Source organism: Theobroma cacao, chromosome 3, assembly GCF_000208745.1.
Source record: "Theobroma cacao cultivar B97-61/B2 chromosome 3, Criollo_cocoa_genome_V2, whole genome shotgun sequence".
Taxonomy (NCBI): Eukaryota; Viridiplantae; Streptophyta; class Magnoliopsida; order Malvales; family Malvaceae; genus Theobroma; species Theobroma cacao.
The window spans coordinates 27,091,917-27,111,694 of NC_030852.1; the positions used below are offsets into that span (position 1 = coordinate 27,091,917).

Consider the following 19,778-nt stretch of genomic DNA (forward strand, 5'->3'; position numbering starts at 1 on the left):
AGGATCTAGGAGGAGGTTAAGTGGGACCCATTTGGCCGGTGGCTCAGTTGAGAACGTGGCGATTTTTTACTGGGTCTCGTGATGTGGCGTGAAGATGACATGGATCTCATGTTGAATTTTTTTATTATTATTATTATGAACAATAAAGAATGCAGAATTTTGAGGTGGTCTTTATTTTGGGGATTTAAAAAAAATATTTTTAAATATTTAGTGATTTTCTTGGGTTTTAAGCAGAAAGATAATAACAATTTCATGATTAGTTAAAGGTTACACACAAGTAATTAAGTCCCTTAGAGGCCTAAAATCATCAATTATATTATATTAATTTTTATGCGAAGCAGCATATTTTTGCGCTGTTATCAAATTTTAACTCATAAGCTTAAGCTTTTATAAGCATATGTTAGCAACTATATGACAAAATCCTAATTTCGCTCTTTAACAGTATGGAAACTCTTAAAAAAAGATTTAAAATCATGGACAACATGCACCTTTAATCTTATGGTATCTTTTTAATTTAAATAAATTGAAAACTTATTAATTTAATATTAAAATTTAAAATTATTAATATTAAAATATACAAATTTGTATTTTTCATTAATCTAACTTGCATTTATTATTAAAAAAGGAACCTACATTTATTATTAAGATGTGAATTCGTATATGAGTTGTTTATAAGAGAAGAAACTAAATATTATGATGATGTAATAAATCAATGATAAGGTGCATCTTTGATTTAGTGGGTTATGAGAAAGTTTTATATAATAATTTACTTCTATTAATTAGGACATGTTTTATATTTTCCATTTTGGAAGAGGATGTCAAAATATTGTTACCTTTATTTATTGGGAAAAAAATTCATGCCGTATGGAAATGGCCACCAAATGCTTGGAGAGTATCCTCAAAGCTTGTGTATTGATATTCTTATAGCAAACTACCTAGCTTTTATATACAATTGCAATTCTTTACTCTGACAAACCTATTTCTTCCATCTAAAATGCCCGTCAAAGCTGAGGGACTTCCTAAAAGGTAGTACAGTGTACAATGCTAGCAAAAACTGTACTATATTTCAAGTTCCATAAAGAAAGCTTCTCCGGTTGGAGCGAGGAAAATATCATTGTTTTCTGGACTTCCACTCCACAATTGCAGAAAGAAGATTGTAATTGGGTAGCAGGTTCTTATTTAACAAAGGCAAATTTGTCATTGGGGATTTATCATTCCCATCTAGCCATTTCTCAATTGCTTTGCGGTCGTAAGTGTAGCCGTCTGCAGCAACACATGGGTCATCCATTACTTCCTGTAAAACGGGGAACAAAGACCAAAACACAACAATTTCAATTAGACAAAGAAAATTGCAGGATAGAAGAAAGTGAGAAGGCATTATCTAGAATAATTAGGAAAGACCAGTGCACATGCTCAAGTTCATGTTCAGTTAGAGTAGCAACAACTATAAATCCTTGTCATATACTCTCTAGTTTTTTGTTTATTATACATTCTAAAGGTGGTAGAGATTATATTGGCTTACCTTCAATATTGGGCAAATGAAGTGGTTAGGAGGTGCAGACTGCACTTTGGAAATTGAAATGCGAGCCCTATCTGCCACCTCCTTCATTCTCTCCAGTACTGGAAGTACTTGATCTTTCAAACCGGGTCTATCTTTGCGCCGAAGCTCTGCACAGCTCAGTCCCAATATAGCTAATTCCCTTGTTTCTTCAACCGGCCAAGGCCCAGCCTCTGAATCTAAAATCCCTGGTAAGTTACCATCATCAATTGCTGTTTCTACCACATGAGTTAGTGCTATTGCTGGCTTTGCAGTTAGCAACTGCAAAATTACCATTCCAAATGCATAAACGTCAGATTTTGGAGATATCAACCCAGTTCTTTGATACTCGGGATCTATATAGCAGAGTGTTCCGACAGGTCCAGTGTCCCTGTACATGGTGGATGATGAGAGAGGATCTGCATTAAGCATCATGGAAAGTCCAACATCACCAATCTTGCTGACAAAGTTACGATCAAGCAATATGTTTGCTGGCTTCAGGTCACGATGAATGATTGGTTCTGGCTTTGAGTTGTGGAGGAAATTAAGAGCTGAGGCTACTTCCCAAGCAATTCTGTATCTCTCAAACCATGGGATGGGTGGGGTATTGTTCTTCCGGAGCAATCTTTCCTCTAAGCTACCATTCTCCATGTACTCATAGACTAGGCAACCGTGATCAGGAAATTCAGGACATGCACCGAGAAGGAGAAGCAAATGTGGATGGCGAATTTTGCTCAAGATTTCAAGCTGAAACAATATACAAACACAAGTATTTAGTTGCAATTTTTTTGGTCAGATCACCTCAGGATCACATATTGTCCTAAAACAATAGCATTACACCAGAGGCATAATTAAGGTTGCATTCTATTTTAACAGAAAAACATAATAAGATGCAATGTTGCCCACATTCACAAGTCAGATAGTCGAGACAATTTCCACGTGATTATTGAAAGAGCAAACTCACATAAGGCATATGAAATTCCACATCGATTTTCGTTAATTATCTATGAACTATGATGGTTTGGTTTTATCCAAGAAATTTCATACCTCCTGCTGGAATTGCTTAGTTCTACTGTTCTCTTTTGAGTGGAGAACTTTCACTGCCACAGCTGTATGATGCAACATGCATTTATAGACAGTTCCATATGCTCCCATCCCAACTTTAAGATCTTCAGAGAATGAGGACGTAGCTGACACAATCTCTTCCCATGTGAACTTTTGGTATTGCTGCACAGAACCTATGAGAACATTTTCAAGCTTTTCCTTCTCTTTAGCATCGTGAAAGGCTTTCATCTCTGCTTCTCGCCTCTGTGAAGCTTCTCTGTCAGCACATTCCTTCACATGCTCAACTTCTCTTCTAGCAGCTTCATACTTCTCCTTCTCCTGTCTAGCTAATTCTTCAGCTTTCTCCTCCTTAAAACTTATCTCCTTAAACTTCATTGCCTCCTCTAGCCGATGTTTTCTTAGAGCATTCAACTGAGAAAACACAGTGGTGGAGCCCATTAGTGTTAACAGAGAAAGAATTGGATCGGTCTCTAAACCTTAATATCCTTTTTTGACCTTACACACTATAGAGGGTTAGTTCTTAAAAAGAGATTGGACCATAATGTGAAGTTCACCCCAACTAGAATATACTGACCATTCTATCAGTTAAGGAATTCATTATAACTTGACAATTTAAAATTTATGCATTCAGATAAGGAAAGAAGATTGTTAGAACAATTTAGAAAGTAAGAAGCTCAGCAACAACTAATGCATTCAGTAAATTCTGGGAAATAAAACATCAGGAAATATGGCTGAAAACCTTTGTTGAGAAGGACCAGTAATGCTAAATGGCAGCAAAGATTTAATTTTCTTTGAAGTCTTAGATGCATTGAAACTTCAACCACAAAGTAAAAATAATAATAATAATAATTTACACCACAATAATTTCAGGGAGAACGCAAAGGTGATATTATGCAACTAACCTTCCGAGATGCATCAATCGTCTCACTTTGAGCTATTGCATACATTCCTTGAACGTGTCTGAGTTCAGTTCTCAGCTTTTCTAGCTCAAAGTTAACATATACCTGCATATATGATTGTAAACCCAAACTTAGCTCCAGTGTAAATGTAAATGTCACATTGACCTCAAAAATAAACCAAAAGGCACTACTCTTTTTAGTAACATCACAGCTTTCCTTGCTGAAGCATCTGCTTGAAACAATGCTGCTGCTTAAAGATCAATATAAATGCAATTACAACAAATCTGAAGTTGGTCATGACCGTTGCTGAACTAATGTGTATTATATACTATACTAAAAGACTGAAAAACATTAAGCAGAAATCATTTAAGCACTGTGCTAATTCGGGAGTTCAGCCATGCATATTTGTTAACTAAATAAATGATCATACAAAATAATGAAATACCTTTCTTATTAAGGCTATCATGATGCATTCTTTAACAAATGTTAAAAACTACCTTTAGTATCTATTACCTGAAGGAAGAAAAAGCTCAAACAAAAAATCAACCTAAGCTAGGCCAATTATGATCTCATAGGGGGTACCAATAATGTGCATTAGTGGATCCTATTTTTGAAAAATAAAGGCAACAGCCACCTGATGTTCAGAGAAAGAATTGTCTGTCAGCACATCTGAGGTAGAAATTTGATCTGATAAGAATGATTGTTGATCTGTTGGCAAGCTTCTGCAACTAGAACTCCGACTGACTGCTTGTCTAGTTTCTGAACTGCTAGGACAGGTGCTCATATCATCCTTTCCTGCCACAATGTCCAGAGAATGACATCTAGAATGGTTGATATCAGGAGATCTAGACTGGGTGGACTCAAGCGATCTGGACTGGTTAATCTCAAGAGAACTTGTACTTGAATGTAAAAATGTCTGATTTATGGTTGAAAGTGCTTGAAATCGCTGCACTGGTAGGGAAGGAGAATGGAAAGTAGCATAGGATGCAACTGAGCCCAATTCTACAATTACAGAAAACAGCAGTGGAGGTTGTCAATGAGTTTTACCGACTATTCCAACACACCACGAAACTAGTAATCAGCATTTTATTCAGATCAAAAAAGAGTTAGTATTATATCTTTTAAAAATTTCAACCATATCATTTTTCACAAGAAGTCCTAAAGATGGTGAATGTCAGTTGCTGAAGTTTTCTGTTACACAGAGAGAAGAGGGAAAGAGGATAAATCAAAGAGTTCTAAAAAAATATTCAATTCTGAAAAATCAATGTGCTTTACAAGAATTTATTTTAAATCTTATAATTGCAAAAGGTGAAGCATAGCTGAAAGAACAGGTATAATATACAAGGTTGTCTTACTCAAAGTATATGGACTGCAGAATAGTGAATAATCAAATTGGCAGGGAAATGACAGTTAGGATTATTAGTCATCAACTTTTTTGTGTTTCTCTTTTCTATTGTTCAGAGAAAACAAAAATTTCCCTGATGCAACAGTGTTTTGCATTCCCCATTCATATTTTACAACTCAACAAAGAATACGGTCCTTGTTTTCGGCAAGAAACATTAGCATGCTTATTATTTTATCATTTGCCAACAGGCAGTTGTGTGTCAATCTTTAAGTGAAGGATATTTGTACAAGTACCTGTCTCTGAACTGAAAGTGTAACTTGATGAACTCTTGCAAGAAACACTTGTTTCACTACTGTCATCTTTAGTGCTTACATTTGTCTCCGAATCAGATGGTCGAATAGATGACAACTGTCCTTTTGAAACAGCGTAGACTGTACAAAAGCTTGGAGTGCAGACCGAGATTCTTGAAGACAGATTATTTTTCTTAAGCTTCCTACAGATATAATCATGTTAACAAGATTATTGGTGAAGCTAGCACAAAGCTGCAAATAGAGAGAATAAGAGTATACGGATATGCAAGATCAGCTCTTTGATGTTCACTCTCCTTTTCCCGAGAGAAACAGGAAAAATCTGATAATGGTTGCTCGATAATGAAGAAATGAAAAAGCTGAGGCAACATCATTTCTAAAAATATGAAAATCAGTGCTATCAAATTAATTTCTATCTGGCTTTCAGTTTTTCGTTCTAAATTAATTACTAGATCCCATACAACTAATTCATAGGAAGTTCAAATACTCCCATGTAACCATACAGGGTTTAGTCAGGCTACTAGATCAATGGTCAACATTATCAATTTCCTTTTTCCACCACTATATGTATACATACCTTGTAAACATCCCGCGAGATGTAGCTCCTATAACAAGCTTAGTGATAGTGCTCTTGGTAACCTCCTCTGCTATTGCATTTGCCACATCATTTGATTCAATGACTATAACATCAACTTGCCCCTAGATTTAGAATTAAAGCAAATTTAGTTGAGGTTTTCAGCATACACAAATAATAAGATTCAGTAGGAAAAATGAAGGTACCTTTCTTTGAGCACACATTTTCTTGTAAGGAAGAAGCATTTCATTTGTCTGCCACTCCACTTCCTTCTTATAAGCTGCAGCTACATCATTTCGTACTTGTGAAATAGGAATGAAGTTCCCCACTAGAAACAATATGAATTAGTCAATTTACATTAATTCTTAGAGTTTTATTGGCTTGAATAGTCATTTTGAAATTGTTTACCCGGAAATCAAACCTTAAATGTTAGTCCACTTTGTAAAAGGCATTTTTCCATATGTTTGTCAACATATTCACTAATTGAAAACATTAGACAGCCTATAAAAAATTCAAATGACAAAAACTTTTCTTTGGGACACCATTCATGCTAATTATGTGCAAATTCCAATGAGCTAGAACAGATATTTCAGAGGCCTATCTAAAGGTTCTGCAAATATTAGTTAAGCTATGAATAGGTTTGGAGATACAAGTCAACTTATCAACCCTGAACACATATAATCTCTATGAACCTGGACTTACTTGGTGTAGGAACAGTCGTAATCTTTGCACGAACATGTAACAACTTAAACATGATGTTTTCCTCGGTAATGAATTTCTCCAATGCCCATTTGACCACATACTTGCTTTTTCTATTTCCATTGATAGCTATGCCAATATTTAACGTTGGAGGAGGTGGCAGAACCGGAACCGGTTCACCTTCTGCTTCTACAATTTCTTTCTTCTCCATTACTCTGCCACTTTCTAAGACTCTGAAGCTTTACAGAAAATACCGTATTAGAATATTTGTAAAGAGATGGATTGATTGATTATTGATTGTTCATTAGGAACTGCACACCTGACTGGACTATTAGGAAAGAACTTGCGAATATAGAAATCTTTTCTGGAATAAATCATGATACTAAAAGGCAATAGTGCTACTCAAAAGCCTAAAAAAAACAAGAAAAGAAAAGAAAATGCGTTCTATGAAGCATGTCCTGGATAGAGAATGATACTGCCCCCACCCACCCACCCCTTTTGCTTAGAATTTAGTGCCATGTCTAGAAAAAAAAAAACATCAGATTTAATGTTACACGGCTTGCCAGCAACCCACAGAGATTATATATACAAACACAGTGAATCAAGGCTGCTTAAAGAAACAAATCTATGGAAATGAATCTAGAAGACCAAAAGAACTCATTAAGGCAATCGAAAAGGTATGATAACATTAAATGAGAAAAGAATTTCATGGACCACAATATCTCTGCACCTATCCACATTTCGCATTATCAACAACTCTCTGTTTTCCATTAGAAACCAATTTCCGGATTCCAGGACATGAAATTTCCCAACCAGAAACATAACTTTGAAACCAATGCTTAAGCTTAAAAGAATCCATGTGTGAAACTGTCAAAAGAATGATGCTAACAGCAACGACCAACAAAAAGATAGACATACATGAAAAACAGAACCCAAAGTCAGACAACACAGAACTGGTAAAAGCCCCATGAAACGAATACAAATATGAAATCCAAAGAGAACCTGGACGATAAAAGAGAGTAACTAAAACATACCAGTTTCCTCTGCAACTCGAAACATTCAAGCTCCCTCTAGTTCGAAACCCACCATTTTTCTTCTCGGTTGGGCGTCAAACCAATACAATGAAACAACTTAGTTTCCCAGCACTATACCAAACTATATCACTTGAATGTAAGTCCGGGGTTAGTTTAACCTTAGACAGATGAAGTTGACGCAAAGCAGAGTGTCCCCACAACCACTTTCTTTTCGCTTACTCTTACTAGATATCTATATTCAGATTTCAAAGGCTACTGTGCCGTGCAGCGTTTACCATTCCTATGATAGCAACAATTTCTGTAATATTTAATTGGCTTTCGGTACTGCTACTTGGGTGATGATTATCTATTGTTCAATGTATCGGTTTGGCTTGGGGGTGGTTCTTTATGTATACTTTTCAAAGGGATTGTTTTTGTCCTTTTTAAGCATACGCCGCCTATTGGTTGCTTCTGATTATATAAATTCCAAATATGAGTGTATTCCTTCTTAGAAAATCTTCAGAAATTAGAAAATCTTCAGAAAGGAAGGAAGATGGTAAGAATTTCAAAGAATTTGAGTTAAAGCTGACGCTGACCCCTGACACGTTTTTTTGTCATTCCGAAAGGGTTGTTTGGGTAGGGGAAGGAAATTTCTTAGATGGAAACAAATGAGAAAGAAAGAATAAAAAGCTTGCCTCTTTCATGGAGGCCCTCCTTTCAAAGTCATTTTCAGTGTCAAATGGTCAAATCCCAGCCAGTTCACATGAATCTCTCACTTTGCCTTTCCTTAACAGTGAGTTAAAGCTTTGTCATGCAGGAGAAGACATGTGAACGTAAGGCTACCAAACAGGAGCCCATCAACGCGTTTTTCCTTGTACTGAAACTACGCTTACATTTCATCAACCTGACAAAGTCAAACGATGCAGTTAATTCCAAATTTGTCAAAATCTATTCATCGAAGAAGCGGTCAATACAGTGCTTTGTCCACATGTTTTTACTTTTATTAGAATCTTGTTTCAAGATCATCCTGTCTTGATGCACTGCCAATATCTTCTGTCTAAGACAGTACTAGCATGCCCTTTTCCTGTATAGTTGCTTGAAACAAAAATGGGGATTAGGATAAGAATTTTGGGTTATCTTAGTTGACTTAAAACAGATTTAAAGGAGGCAAGAATTTTGGAATTTCTAAAACAGATATACCAAAGTAAACAATTTTTCTAAACTTCTTTGTGGTTATAATTTCTAATTAAGGAAAGATACTGCATATATAATTCTTGTGGAATAAAAATGTAAATAAAACCGAAAAACTAACTTTAACTTGTTCATTACCACTGTTCCTTGACACTATGAGTTGGTTTCTTGACTTCCTAGAGAAGATTAAATTCGTGAGTAATTTAGTGCAGTAATGTTTGGTATATAATTGAGTTTGAAGGTGACTTGCTATTAAATTTTACTGTTTCTTTGACGCCTGTTCATGGTGCACGCAAGCATTGACCTTACTGTGACACACATGGGATCTTCTCTTTATCCAGGAAAGAAGACCTAGTTCTAAAAGGGTGTAGCGTGCCCAGGAAAGCAACAACTCCAAGAATCTATTAACTTGGTGTGGGTAGAGAGATATTAGGTTGGCGTTGCACTTTTTTTATTATTAACAACTCTCAGTCCATCTAATGTTTTTTCTTGTAGTACTTTAACTCTGTTTATTTATGCCAATAATGAGCAACTTTGGTGGCAAGAACCCTACTAATCAGAAGTTAGTTGAGTATTAATTTCATCCAAAGAAAAGTTGATTGAACTTTCCCAGAATATCAGAGAAGACCAATTAATTGCTAGCGTGTTTTGTTAAGAGTGGAAGGTGAGAGACTAGGTAACAGGTTGTAAGCTACGAGAAAGTCCGGGGGGTATGGCCCGGGATGACAACCAGGCAGGTTCAACAAGTCAATTGCACATCCTTTTCTCTGGTGAAAAGCCAGTCAACCCATAAGGCCGCTGGTTGTTTAAGAAAGAGAAAGTTACCATTGATCCAACAAGAAAATTACTACAAACTGTTACTTATGGTATTCAGATATGCAACACGTGTCATAAACCCTGGTGAAGGTCAAGGCAACGCACTGCATATGGTGGAATAGGGGTGAGCAGGTTCGAGTTCTATATTAACTTTGTGAACATTTAGGAACTTGTTGTCAATCAAGTCAAGAGGGTTTTATATATTTTTACCTTTTTAGCTATGCCAAAAAGAAAATAAGGGCAGGAAAATCTAGTTATATTGAAAGGTTCGAGTTCACGAGTCATATGGAACAGCAATTCTGAAGAGTGTAATATCTGTGAATTTCCAGATGGCTACAAGGAAGAGGTGATAAAGGATAGAGATATGTAGAATTATTAGAGGTTCAAAACACAGGATTTAAACTCTTTTACATTTATGACAAATCCGACTGCAAATGCATGATAATTCATATCATAAAACCTTGTACAACATATAGGCCACAGATCAAGTACAAGAAGGCCTGGTTAACTACCACTAACTACTAAGACGGTAACTTTTTCCCCGGAAGGCAACACTATCACCTGAACTAGGCTGACTTGCAGCTGAACTATTTGCTTGGGCCTGACGCTCCTGCTCTGATGGCGTGCTTGTTCGCGTTCGATTACCATTTAGTCGGAAGCTTCTTCCTTGGAAAGCAACTCCAGCAGATGGATCACGCTGCACTGGAGAATTTACTTGGATTCCCTTCCCCCAATATGCTACTAGTTTGTGACTGGAACAGCTCATTAAGGACTATAACAATTCATGATTTAAGTAACGTACTCAAATATGTCCCAAGCAATTAGCCAATCTTCTGGCGCCCCTAGGACTTGTCTTTACGTGGATCTCAAATTTAAGAAGGCATGCATTCTCACTTCTCCGTCAAAGAGGGCGCAGAAATAACAGTTCTTAAGAGCAAAGCTAACGCATTACACTCAAGAAACGTAGAGAAAACAGAAGGAAAGTACGAAAAACAAAAGATGAATAAACATAAGAAAGGATACACCCAAAGAGGGGTCTTGAAAACGTACTTCCCACCAGCAAGAGGATGAAGTACTGTCAAAAAGTAATAAAGATGCCCTGCAACCATCCCAATAATATCTGGCATTAAACGACTCCCAACTATCAAGTCCAAAGCTAGAAATGCCCAAGGTAGATAAAATCCCTGCATTAACAAAATCCAACAATTAGAAACTAATGAGAGTTTCCACAAGATACTTGTGATAACACTTAAACTAGATGCAGATTTTTGTTTAGACAGACACTGTGGAGCATAAAGGAAATCATGCTTCTTTAAGGATAAGCTGAGAAGAAGAAGCAGCCTCTGATTAAAACTGACAATAGGTGGAGAAGCCCAGGACTACTAGAATATGAAGACAATAGACCCTGATGATCTGAGATTTCCTTAGCACCAGCATTAGCATAATCAAAACTCCTAATTTGACTAAAACTTTAGGGGAAAAAAAACCAAGCATACCTTCAATGTCACTATACCATAGATGCTGATTTGTGCATTTGGAAACTCACGGCTCCATACATAGACGATCATAAAAACCAACGAACCTGCCATGAAAGGTGTCCATAGAAATGGAATAGCACCCATCACCTAGAATCAAGCAGAAGTATGGCATTATTTTCATTTTGTGTAGATTGATAATTGAGAATATTAGCCTAAGTGCTTTGCTGATAAAATAAGGTTGTTTTGTAAGCTGAACGAAATAATATTTAGTACTACACAGGGTAATGATTATAATATAAAAAGTGTAGGGATTGGAGTTGAATATTGCTGGCTTTAGAAATGAAGACCAAAGAAAATAAAAACGGTATGCTGTTCCATTTTACTTACCAAAAGTGACAATGCTCCAAAGATCAACATCCAGACATAGTCTGCTGTTCTCTTGTCAAAGGGCCCTTTCTCTAGTAAGACACCGTACCTTGCTCTATGCAATTAAACTTGAAATGGTAAGGAAACCTAACCTTTTATCTTTCGAAAGTAAAGTATTTTCTTCTCTAACTAAACATGATACCATATAGTTTTACATAATGATGGTGCAAATTTATCTTTCTCCCTGCCCCTCCTCTGCCCCCCAAAGGACAAAAACTAAAGAAAAAAGAAGCACTATAAAAAGTTTCAACTCTCGAAATTGTTTTCTATCCATTAAAAGATTAGAAAGAGTCAGCTTTCTCACATCATTATAAGATGGATGGCGAAAGAGGGTGAAAATGGCCCAAGGAGGAAGAAGTTGGTGATGAGCCTCCAAACCTGCAGCAGAACAATATCCGTGATCAACCACATACTAAGCTCTCCTAGTTGTGAATTGGATTTAAAAAACTGGCTAACTAGTTTACCTGGAAACGTTTGAATACATCTTCGTAAGAGAGTGCTATGTTCCAGGGATCGTAAAGACCAAGATACAAGGCGGATGTGGTCAACAAACAAGCCACTCCATAGAACTTGCTCACAGGCGGCAACGATTCATAATATCTGAACAAATTTGAAGCTTATAACAATTAGACTAACATTAAAAAAATGATCAACATCCAAGAATTTTAATGTAACATTCAACCGATAAGCTAAACATGGTGAAAAAGAGAACACATGTAATCCAGACAGAGGGAGAGATGTTACTGTGCTGGTGTAGACATTGCAAGAAGTATAGCGCCTTTGGTTGTGTAAGAGGGAAAGGATTACGCTTTAACAGATAGAATGGGTTTGCAGTTCTTGTCTTTGGTGGTGGCAGCGGAAATATCAAAGACATGAGTTTGGAGGCAAGATAAATCAAGACAAAACCATATTATTCCAAGTCTCCGCACTTTGGACCAACCATTGCTGGTGCGGGTGAATGTGATGTGACCTCTTGGTTGGTTCAGTGTTTGAAAATTTCTTCTACTCCCAAGTTGACGTGACAATGACGATCATTCTCAGCAATAACAAAAGTTGACAGACTTGGACTAATTAAAGATGGTGCCAAGTTTCATTTTACATAAGTTCCTAAAATAATTTCTATTATTTATAGTCCATATTCATTTAATCAAATTATTTACGTAGTTGCATTCATATTTTCAATGTCATAATTATACTATTTACAGTTTAGTGGATAATTTCTTTGTCTCCCTATTATTTCCATATACAAGCACATGGTTAAAACAAATTGTATTTAAAAGTTTTCATCTATAGCTAAAACATAGAATATAGAATGCCAAGGAGTTGGGGTTCACTAATGAATAACAATGCTACGAGGTCAAGCAAAATTGAGAAATTAATACGAAATAAAATTCATACATAATGTACAATGCTGTTCCATCATAACCATACTAATTTCTTGTACTGTAATATCAGCCAACTGATGACCTCCTTAAGGCCACCTTACAAGCCCTGCTGATGTATATCATCAATCACTAGACTGAATTTTTGATAACACAAAAACTGTGTTTGTATGGAGTGAATTACTTGACTGCTTTGATGAGACCATCTTTCCTACGTCTTCTATACCTCAGGACCAGATGCAAATAAGCAAACCAGGCCACGAAACACTTGCGCTGAAAGTTTGTGTGCTTCAAAAAGCTCACCATCCAGATTCCAGACACTCTCCTTGCCTAAGGACGTGAATGTAAAAGCTGGGGTCTGGAAAGAATCATTAACAATGGCTACAAAAGAGATCTTTAGGGTAACACAACAAAGATGAGACATGGCAAGAAAATATACCTTATGATGTTCCACAAAGTCAAAATTCAGGGGGTTTCCGCCTTTCCTTGCCAGCTGAGTAAGGTGCCTGTGGGTATTGATCATGATTCATCACTTAAAAGCAGTTCTTTTAAGGATGAAAAACTATGCAGAAACAATACAAAATTTGCAAATGCACCAATTTAGAAGACACCCTGGATTCCAAAAATTTTAATAACTAGGATGAGAGAGAGAGAGAGAGAGAGAGAGAGAGAGAAAGTGCTTCATATTACCAGAGATATAAAGCATGAGGGCAGTCTTTAATTAATAAAAGATGCAGGAAACCATCTGAAAGGTGTGCATCAGCCACCAAACCATCAGGTGCTCGTTCATTTCGGTTAGACATTATGGCAGCCCCAACACTGAGAAATTGCCCTTTAGATTTCAACCACCTTGTTTCTTGTGGACGCATGTAAGGTTTTGCAGGGGAGCTTCTTGCGGAAGAATAAACTGGCTTTGTATTACACACATTGCAATTGACTCGGCAAATAATTCTTTCAGACTTCTTTCGTTTCAAGCTCCGCACCTTATCAAACATCCTACTTGCATCTGGAATTGAATTATTCTTGTCTGATTCAACTTCCAGGTAAGCTACTTCGGCTTCATATGACCTTAACGAAATAAAAAGGTTACCGTGACTTAGCATGGTGGGCTAACTATTATATATTAAGGAGCACCATTTGCAAGAAATTGTCGTTGCTAAGACAGGCCCTTGAGAAGGGAAATCAAGCTTAAAATTAATGACAAACATTAACAAGCTGAGATAAAAGTGCTATCTCCAGAAAGAAAAACTAGTTTGAAATAGGCAGCTTAATAGATATTTATATTGAAGACTTGAAGTCAATATTATAGGACCTGAATCCAGCTCATCATTTCTTATTTAGAAGGGAAAATAAGCTCATTTTTTTCCTAAAGCAAGGCAAGGAGTTGAAGGGAAAATTTTTGCCAAATGCATTATGATAAAAACAAAAATTGAAATCCTTGAGTGCAAAAAGACCAGTTTCAAAGGCCTTATACAACAGAAGGGGAACTTATCATTCCAAATTTCAGACTTCACTGCAGTTCTTTCATAACTACAAATTGCAAAAAATTCTTGATGCTGACAATAAATTATGTGAGGAATGCCACCAAAACCTAACTTCATTGCTCTACGAACTCATTAAGTTAATATGAGAGGAATACCTGTGTTTCAAAAACACTTTCGTTCCAGCATAATCATAACGTTTGGGGCCCATCCACCGGTATTTTTCACTCTCTGCAATGACATCTCCATAAAATCCATACCTGATAAATTTCACTGATGAGTTGTAAAGAGACCATCAGGGTAATTCTATAAGGAGCAACAAAAGAACATAAGCAAACTAGGATGCCTTTCAATTACACTGACCATGCTTAAATATCATAAGCATACTCAATAGTTATTAACTAGCAGACACACATGCTAGCAGCAGCATGTCTGCACATGAGTGAAATAGTAATCCATACTTGTACAGTGCACAGAAAATAGTAATATAGTACTAAGCTCTGGACCCAAAAGGCCAGAAACATTTATATGCTAGTACTCTCATAGATTCATGAAATTAGTTATAACAAGAAATTACCCAGCGAAAGAAGCCGCATAGCGTACACAAGGCTCAACCTTTGAGGAAGATGTAGTTTTCCACCTTACAACTTGAGCAACATCAAGGCACACTCTTTTACCCAGGACAATGTGCAGGGCAGATGTTATAGGATCTCGAGCGCCAGTGGTGCTGCAAGAAATAAATTAACAAAAATGTAAAAGTCAAAATGAACGACATCCATGATTAGCTACATGGCTTTTCAGTCAGATATTATGTTTATGCCCATCAGCAGTAGAAATCACATACCATTTTCTTAAAGAGATTTGACACATAGGCTCCATTTGTTTCGCGAATATGGACTTCCAGAAAATGAACTATTTTCTAGAAAATGCATTGTCTGAAAGGATGATATTTTCTGTTGTTTGGATGACTTTGTGAAGAATATTTTCTATTGTTCGGATGACTTCGCAGAAACCAATTTCTATTTTTAAAATTCATATCATTATTAAGTAAACCCAAAATCAATAATCCCAAAACCATGTTTAAGCTTTAAAAGAAATCTTCAAAATGGATTATTCATATATAATCCTGACACAATATTTTTTCCATCACCATAGGAAATTTTCATGAAATTTTCAAATTAAACAAAACCCATAAGTTCATGAATAAGAAATGGGTAATGCAGCAAATGAGAAACAACATTTTTTTCCAAGTTTTCAAGCCAGCTGAATCATCTATTAGGTATAGAATCATTAATTCTCCCATTCAAGCAAAATTAATGACAATTAATTGGAATATCAAACTAATCCAAAACCCAAGTCAAGCTAATTAGAGTATCAAATTAATTATATAAATTTATATAAATGAAGTCAAGGAATTCCCGAAACAAATGAACTCAACACCAAACAAAATCTGAAATAAACAGGAGTTGAGTGGAAAAAAAATCAAAACCCATACAGATTTAGTTGGAGCATCTAATTTGAAAAGAAAAGAAAAAAGTGTCTTAATTGAGGAGTAAAGCAGAGATGGAGTGACACTAGAAGATGGTTGGGTATGGAACAAACTCGTCGGAGATGTTGCTGCTATTATGATAGGGCCCTTCAGTGGTGGTTCAATTTGCTGGCTGCTAAGGAGGAGTTGGCTGATATTTGCTATGGCTTGCATTGATGGAGGCTGGCAATTGAAGGCGAAAACTGAGATTTGAGTTGGCTTGAATTGCTTTGAATATGGAAACAGAGAGGAGGGCAAAAGATCTTGGAGTTTGAAGTGGGAATAACAGCTACAGAGGTAGTTGGAGATATTACCGTTGGTCACCATTCATGAGTTGCTGGAGTTGAGAGGTTGGGTTGACTGGGTTAGGACAAGGTGAGGGTTTGGTCATGAGGTTTGGAGCCAGGGGAACTTCTTTGGAAATTCTTCTGCCTTTATAAGGTGGAAGATAATTTCCGTTCTTTTACCACCTTTTTCATTGATTTTCAACACATTTTCCTTTGACCTTTAGATTTTCTGGCTTCCAAACACTAGAAAATGCGGAAATGAACTTCTGGAAGTCCAGTTCCGTGAAACAAATGGAGCCATAATGTATATGTTAATACCTAGCTATAATTACACCAAAGTAAAGTCCTGGGACAGGTGATCTGGACACAAGTCCTAACAATTAGTACTTAGCATAAGTGACAGCTCTTAAGACTTAGACCCACACATGCTTGTCAGACCAAGACATTAACCACTGCATCGGACAATGAGCCCTACTTTTGTGTGTAACACACTTAGATGAACTAACATGCAAGGCACAGAATACAAAAAGCAGAAAGAAACCAGAGACCAAAGAACTTTTTTAAAATGCCACAGATCCTTCCATCTACATTATGTTGAACATCAAATCCAAAAATATAAAATGAGAAGGGGAAAGAGACTTGTAGAAGGCATTTAGTTATATATGAGTATCTGACAGAAAGAGGCATTTTGATAGATTGGAGTCATCCAGTCAACAGTCACTTATTTCTTTAATTTTCTTCCCTCCCAGTTTAGCAATATTAACCACTTTGAGCAGCCACTTAGTGCAAAAATATCAAAGATTAGGGTAGCATCCATATCCAAAGCAGAATATAAAGTTAGGCACTAAAACTGGACTGTATGTTGAGTAACAAACTTTAAAATAATCATCCAAAAGGCCTTCCACATACATCCAAATGCTCAGCTACAGACGTATCCTAACTATTTTGAGTCTTAAAATAAGAGAAAACATAAGGAAGGAAAAGTCATAAGAATATACCATATCACAATGGCATCCGTTGAACCTGCAGGAATTATCCCAAATCTAAACCTCTGATTAGGGAGGGGATACTCAATTTCTTGATCTGCATAATTATTAAAAAATTGGTCAGGTTTCAAGCAATGATATATGTAGATAATCTACAAAAAAACCACCACTGAGTAAGGGACAAACAACAGAGTCCTTTATTATCACCGTAGTTTGTAAAGATATGGTAAAAACTAACCTATGGAGCGAGAACTATTATTAGTTCCTGTAAATAGATGTAAACAAGGTTATACAGGATAAACAGAACAACCACAAAGTTGACTTTCATGGAAATATAATTATCATGATACACACCCAAATGAGAGAATCCTAATTCATTATGTGCCAAACTGGGGAGAAGAGGATAACTCTCTTCGTTGTGAGTCCCAGAACCCGCTCCAGCTGGATCATGAACTAAGGAGCTGCCATCATTCCCCAGAGCATCAAGAAAATCTGAAGGGGCAGGAGGGAAAGGAGCTTTATGCCTCGAACGAAGATAACCATTAAGGATTTCATTGAAGAAACCATCACCACCCTGCAAATTAAAAAATAAAATAACAACAGCATAAGTCATGTATGGAAAATACTACTATAAACTTACCACAGTGTACAAACAGATTAACAATTAAAGAACAGAGAACAGAACCAAATCCACCCAAGAATGGAGTACAAAATTCTAGAAATAGGTCATTAGGTGCAGTTACTATCTACAAAAGCTTTAAACTACATGTGTACTACTTAGACTCTGCAAACATGAACCTGAAGTTGACAACATTTTTATTATTTCAATCGACTTAGCAACTTACATATGATGAGGTACATTTAGTTGAACTACTCTAGGTAGAGGAAAGATGCATATGACATCATGACATGCAGGTATCCAGTCACTTACAACAGCTACAGCACCATCATATGAATTCAGCTCTTCATTTGTAGTAGATGTCATCACATCAAATGCATGTCCAGCCCTCTGTGTTACAATCACCTGAAATGGAAACAATAGTTATTGCAGGATAACTACTCATGCTTGACTTAGTAACAGGTACTAAGTGGACCTTTATCATTTGGATTAGTGTGTTTAAATGTCCATGATAAGCAAAATGAATATTAAATAAGAAAATATGACATTTAATCATGTCAACTAAATACTGTGATGCTCATTACCTAAGAAATACCTATCTGCATTCATTATGTGGAAGTTTACCTTCGTGTTTATTTTAGCACGTGAAAATATAGGAGCCACAGTTTCCCAGGTTCTCAGGCCATTTGCTTTCCCACTCATTGGATGAACAAATACCTAGTTAAGGGGAAACAAAACAAAAGATCTTGCAGATAAGTTCTCTTCAATTTGTCACCAGAAATATATCTTGAACCACAACTTTTTACAAACTATAGAAGACATATACCAGAAGATTCTTTGGTCTCCCAAATTCCTTATTTAGAGAATCATTAATTTTATTCATCCACATCTGACATGTCTGCAAGTCCTTGTGGCCAAAAGTGTACACAGCCAGGACCCAAAGGCAAGGCTGCGACATAGACTTTTGAAAAGAATGAACTATGAAGTGGTTCATCTGCATCAGAAAGGAAGACAAGTCATTGAAAAATATTATCATTGTATGAGAAGGGGACAAAGAAGAAGAGTAATAAAAACGAACCTCGGAATCATGAGAGTCAGTCCCGAAGAAACATTCTCTAGCACTTGTACTGATTGATTCTTGAATCATTCCACCATGAATCAACTCTACAGCATAGATATCAGAGAACTGTAACTCTGTTGTGGTTTTAGTTGTGATTTTAGGAACAAATTCAATCCCCAAACAAGTTGATCCACACTGTTCCAATAAACAGATGAAGTCGTCAGAAGCCAAATATGACACTATATTTTATACGTGTAAAACCAAGCTCAAAGAAGCGGAAAAGAATCGAGGATCCTTTACATGCGATGTCTTTTCTCAACAATCAAAGGGTATCTCAGCTCATAAACTTCAAGAAGGGAAATGGCAAAGAGACAAAAGCCCATTTTCGTATCACCCAAAATAGGTACAAAACTAATAAATTTCAAACAGGATAACACAATGATAATACGTAAAAATCAAAATTTGATTTGAGTAGTTACTATTCGTGTATATGTAAATCAAGAAGATAAAGAAACTTACATTATCAGAGGAATCAAGCGCTTCCCAAGACAACCCGTCTGAATTAAGAGTGAGAGTGACCTCTCCGGTATGATTCAACAATACATTCGAACTCAAAGAGGATGCTTCACCTTCAACTTCCGCTTCTCGTTGGGATTTATCCCCAGAATTACAAACACCTCCATTTATTTCCATTTTATTAGATTAACAATTATTAGTACATTAAATTTATAAAAACATAAAAAGAAAGGGATTTCTGAAATAAAAGTCACTAGATTTTTTTTTAATTGAGTTGGAATTAAAGGGTCCCTAAACCGGGTTTCAAATGAAGAAAATCCCAGTTTAGAGACAAGGTTTTTTCTTTTGTTGCATTTTTGGGTTGTTGACTAGTTGTCCTGCTGAGAGATGCAAAGTTTGGCATTTCTACTTTTCTAAAGCCCCAAATTTGAAAACTGGGTCAGGAGGATTCGGGTTAGGTCCAATCTCAACCCGAATACTTTGTGTCGTTGAGGTTCAGGAGCCGTTGGATATTGGCGATCTTGTTTTTTTGGTATGTAGTCCTTTTGGAAACTTCTCCAAATATCGG

At 36.4% G+C, this 19,778-nt stretch overlaps 3 protein-coding genes across 7 annotated transcripts; all 3 read right to left on the bottom strand.

The window, feature by feature from the left end:
• Positions 872-7,910, bottom strand: LOC18605304 (U-box domain-containing protein 35). Of its 2 annotated transcripts, none has more exons than XM_007038237.2 (10): positions 7,462-7,910; positions 6,431-6,666; positions 5,935-6,056; positions 5,732-5,853; positions 5,140-5,339; positions 4,136-4,503; positions 3,505-3,606; positions 2,585-3,013; positions 1,523-2,284; positions 872-1,294 (listed from the first exon to the last, which is right to left on the bottom strand). In XM_007038237.2, exons 2-10 carry the CDS (start codon positions 6,636-6,638, stop codon positions 1,112-1,114), a joined length of 2,496 nt encoding a protein of 831 aa, XP_007038299.2. In that variant the 5' UTR covers positions 6,639-6,666; positions 7,462-7,910; the 3' UTR covers positions 872-1,111. The 2 variants fall into 2 exon arrangements, with proteins under 2 accessions (XP_007038299.2, XP_017973847.1); XM_018118358.1 differs by having other exon boundaries at positions 6,431-6,660; positions 7,462-7,909.
• LOC18605305 (derlin-1.1) lies at positions 9,793-12,231 on the bottom strand. The gene is made up of 7 exons (XM_007038239.2): positions 12,096-12,231; positions 11,816-11,951; positions 11,656-11,729; positions 11,313-11,406; positions 10,944-11,072; positions 10,471-10,631; positions 9,793-10,199 (listed from the first exon to the last, which is right to left on the bottom strand). Exons 1-7 carry the CDS (start codon positions 12,110-12,112, stop codon positions 9,962-9,964), a joined length of 849 nt encoding a protein of 282 aa, XP_007038301.2. The 5' UTR covers positions 12,113-12,231; the 3' UTR covers positions 9,793-9,961.
• On the bottom strand, positions 12,689-19,607 carry LOC18605306 (ceramide kinase). 4 transcript variants are annotated; one of them, XM_018118402.1, is made up of 13 exons: positions 19,214-19,607; positions 18,713-18,889; positions 18,461-18,628; positions 18,259-18,351; positions 17,947-18,039; positions 17,370-17,589; positions 17,254-17,280; positions 17,028-17,112; positions 14,792-14,941; positions 14,373-14,474; positions 13,424-13,801; positions 13,173-13,239; positions 12,689-13,084 (listed from the first exon to the last, which is right to left on the bottom strand). In XM_018118402.1, exons 1-13 carry the CDS (start codon positions 19,385-19,387, stop codon positions 13,064-13,066), a joined length of 1,755 nt encoding a protein of 584 aa, XP_017973891.1. In that variant the 5' UTR covers positions 19,388-19,607; the 3' UTR covers positions 12,689-13,063. The 4 variants fall into 4 exon arrangements, with proteins under 4 accessions (XP_017973891.1, XP_007038303.2, XP_017973890.1 ...); XM_007038241.2 differs by having other exon boundaries at positions 12,689-13,091; XM_018118401.1 differs by lacking the exon at positions 17,254-17,280 and having other exon boundaries at positions 12,689-13,091.

Excerpts from the sequence above, each read along its gene's own strand:
- LOC18605304 (XM_007038237.2), bottom strand. The coding sequence starts at position 6,638 with ATGGAGAAGAAAGAAATTGTAGAAGCAGAAGGTGAACCGGTTCCGGTT. Across the intron at positions 5,340-5,731 it reads TCTCGCGGGATGTTTACAAG|GAAGCTTAAGAAAAATAATC; the intron begins GTATGTATACAT and ends TTATATCTGTAG. Across the intron at positions 2,285-2,584 it reads CTAAGCAATTCCAGCAGGAG|CTTGAAATCTTGAGCAAAAT; the intron begins GTATGAAATTTC and ends ATATTGTTTCAG.
- LOC18605305 (XM_007038239.2), bottom strand. Across the intron at positions 11,407-11,655 it reads GCCATCCATCTTATAATGAT|AGCAAGGTACGGTGTCTTAC; the intron begins GTGAGAAAGCTG and ends TTAATTGCATAG. Across the intron at positions 10,632-10,943 it reads ATGGTATAGTGACATTGAAG|GGATTTTATCTACCTTGGGC; the intron begins GTATGCTTGGTT and ends TTGTTAATGCAG.
- LOC18605306 (XM_007038241.2), bottom strand. The coding sequence starts at position 19,387 with ATGGAAATAAATGGAGGTGTTTGTAATTCTGGGGATAAATCCCAACGA. Across the intron at positions 18,040-18,258 it reads GTGCTAAAATAAACACGAAG|GTGATTGTAACACAGAGGGC; the intron begins GTAAACTTCCAC and ends TTTCCATTTCAG. Across the intron at positions 14,475-14,791 it reads TATGCGGCTTCTTTCGCTGG|GTATGGATTTTATGGAGATG; the intron begins GTAATTTCTTGT and ends GAAATTTATCAG.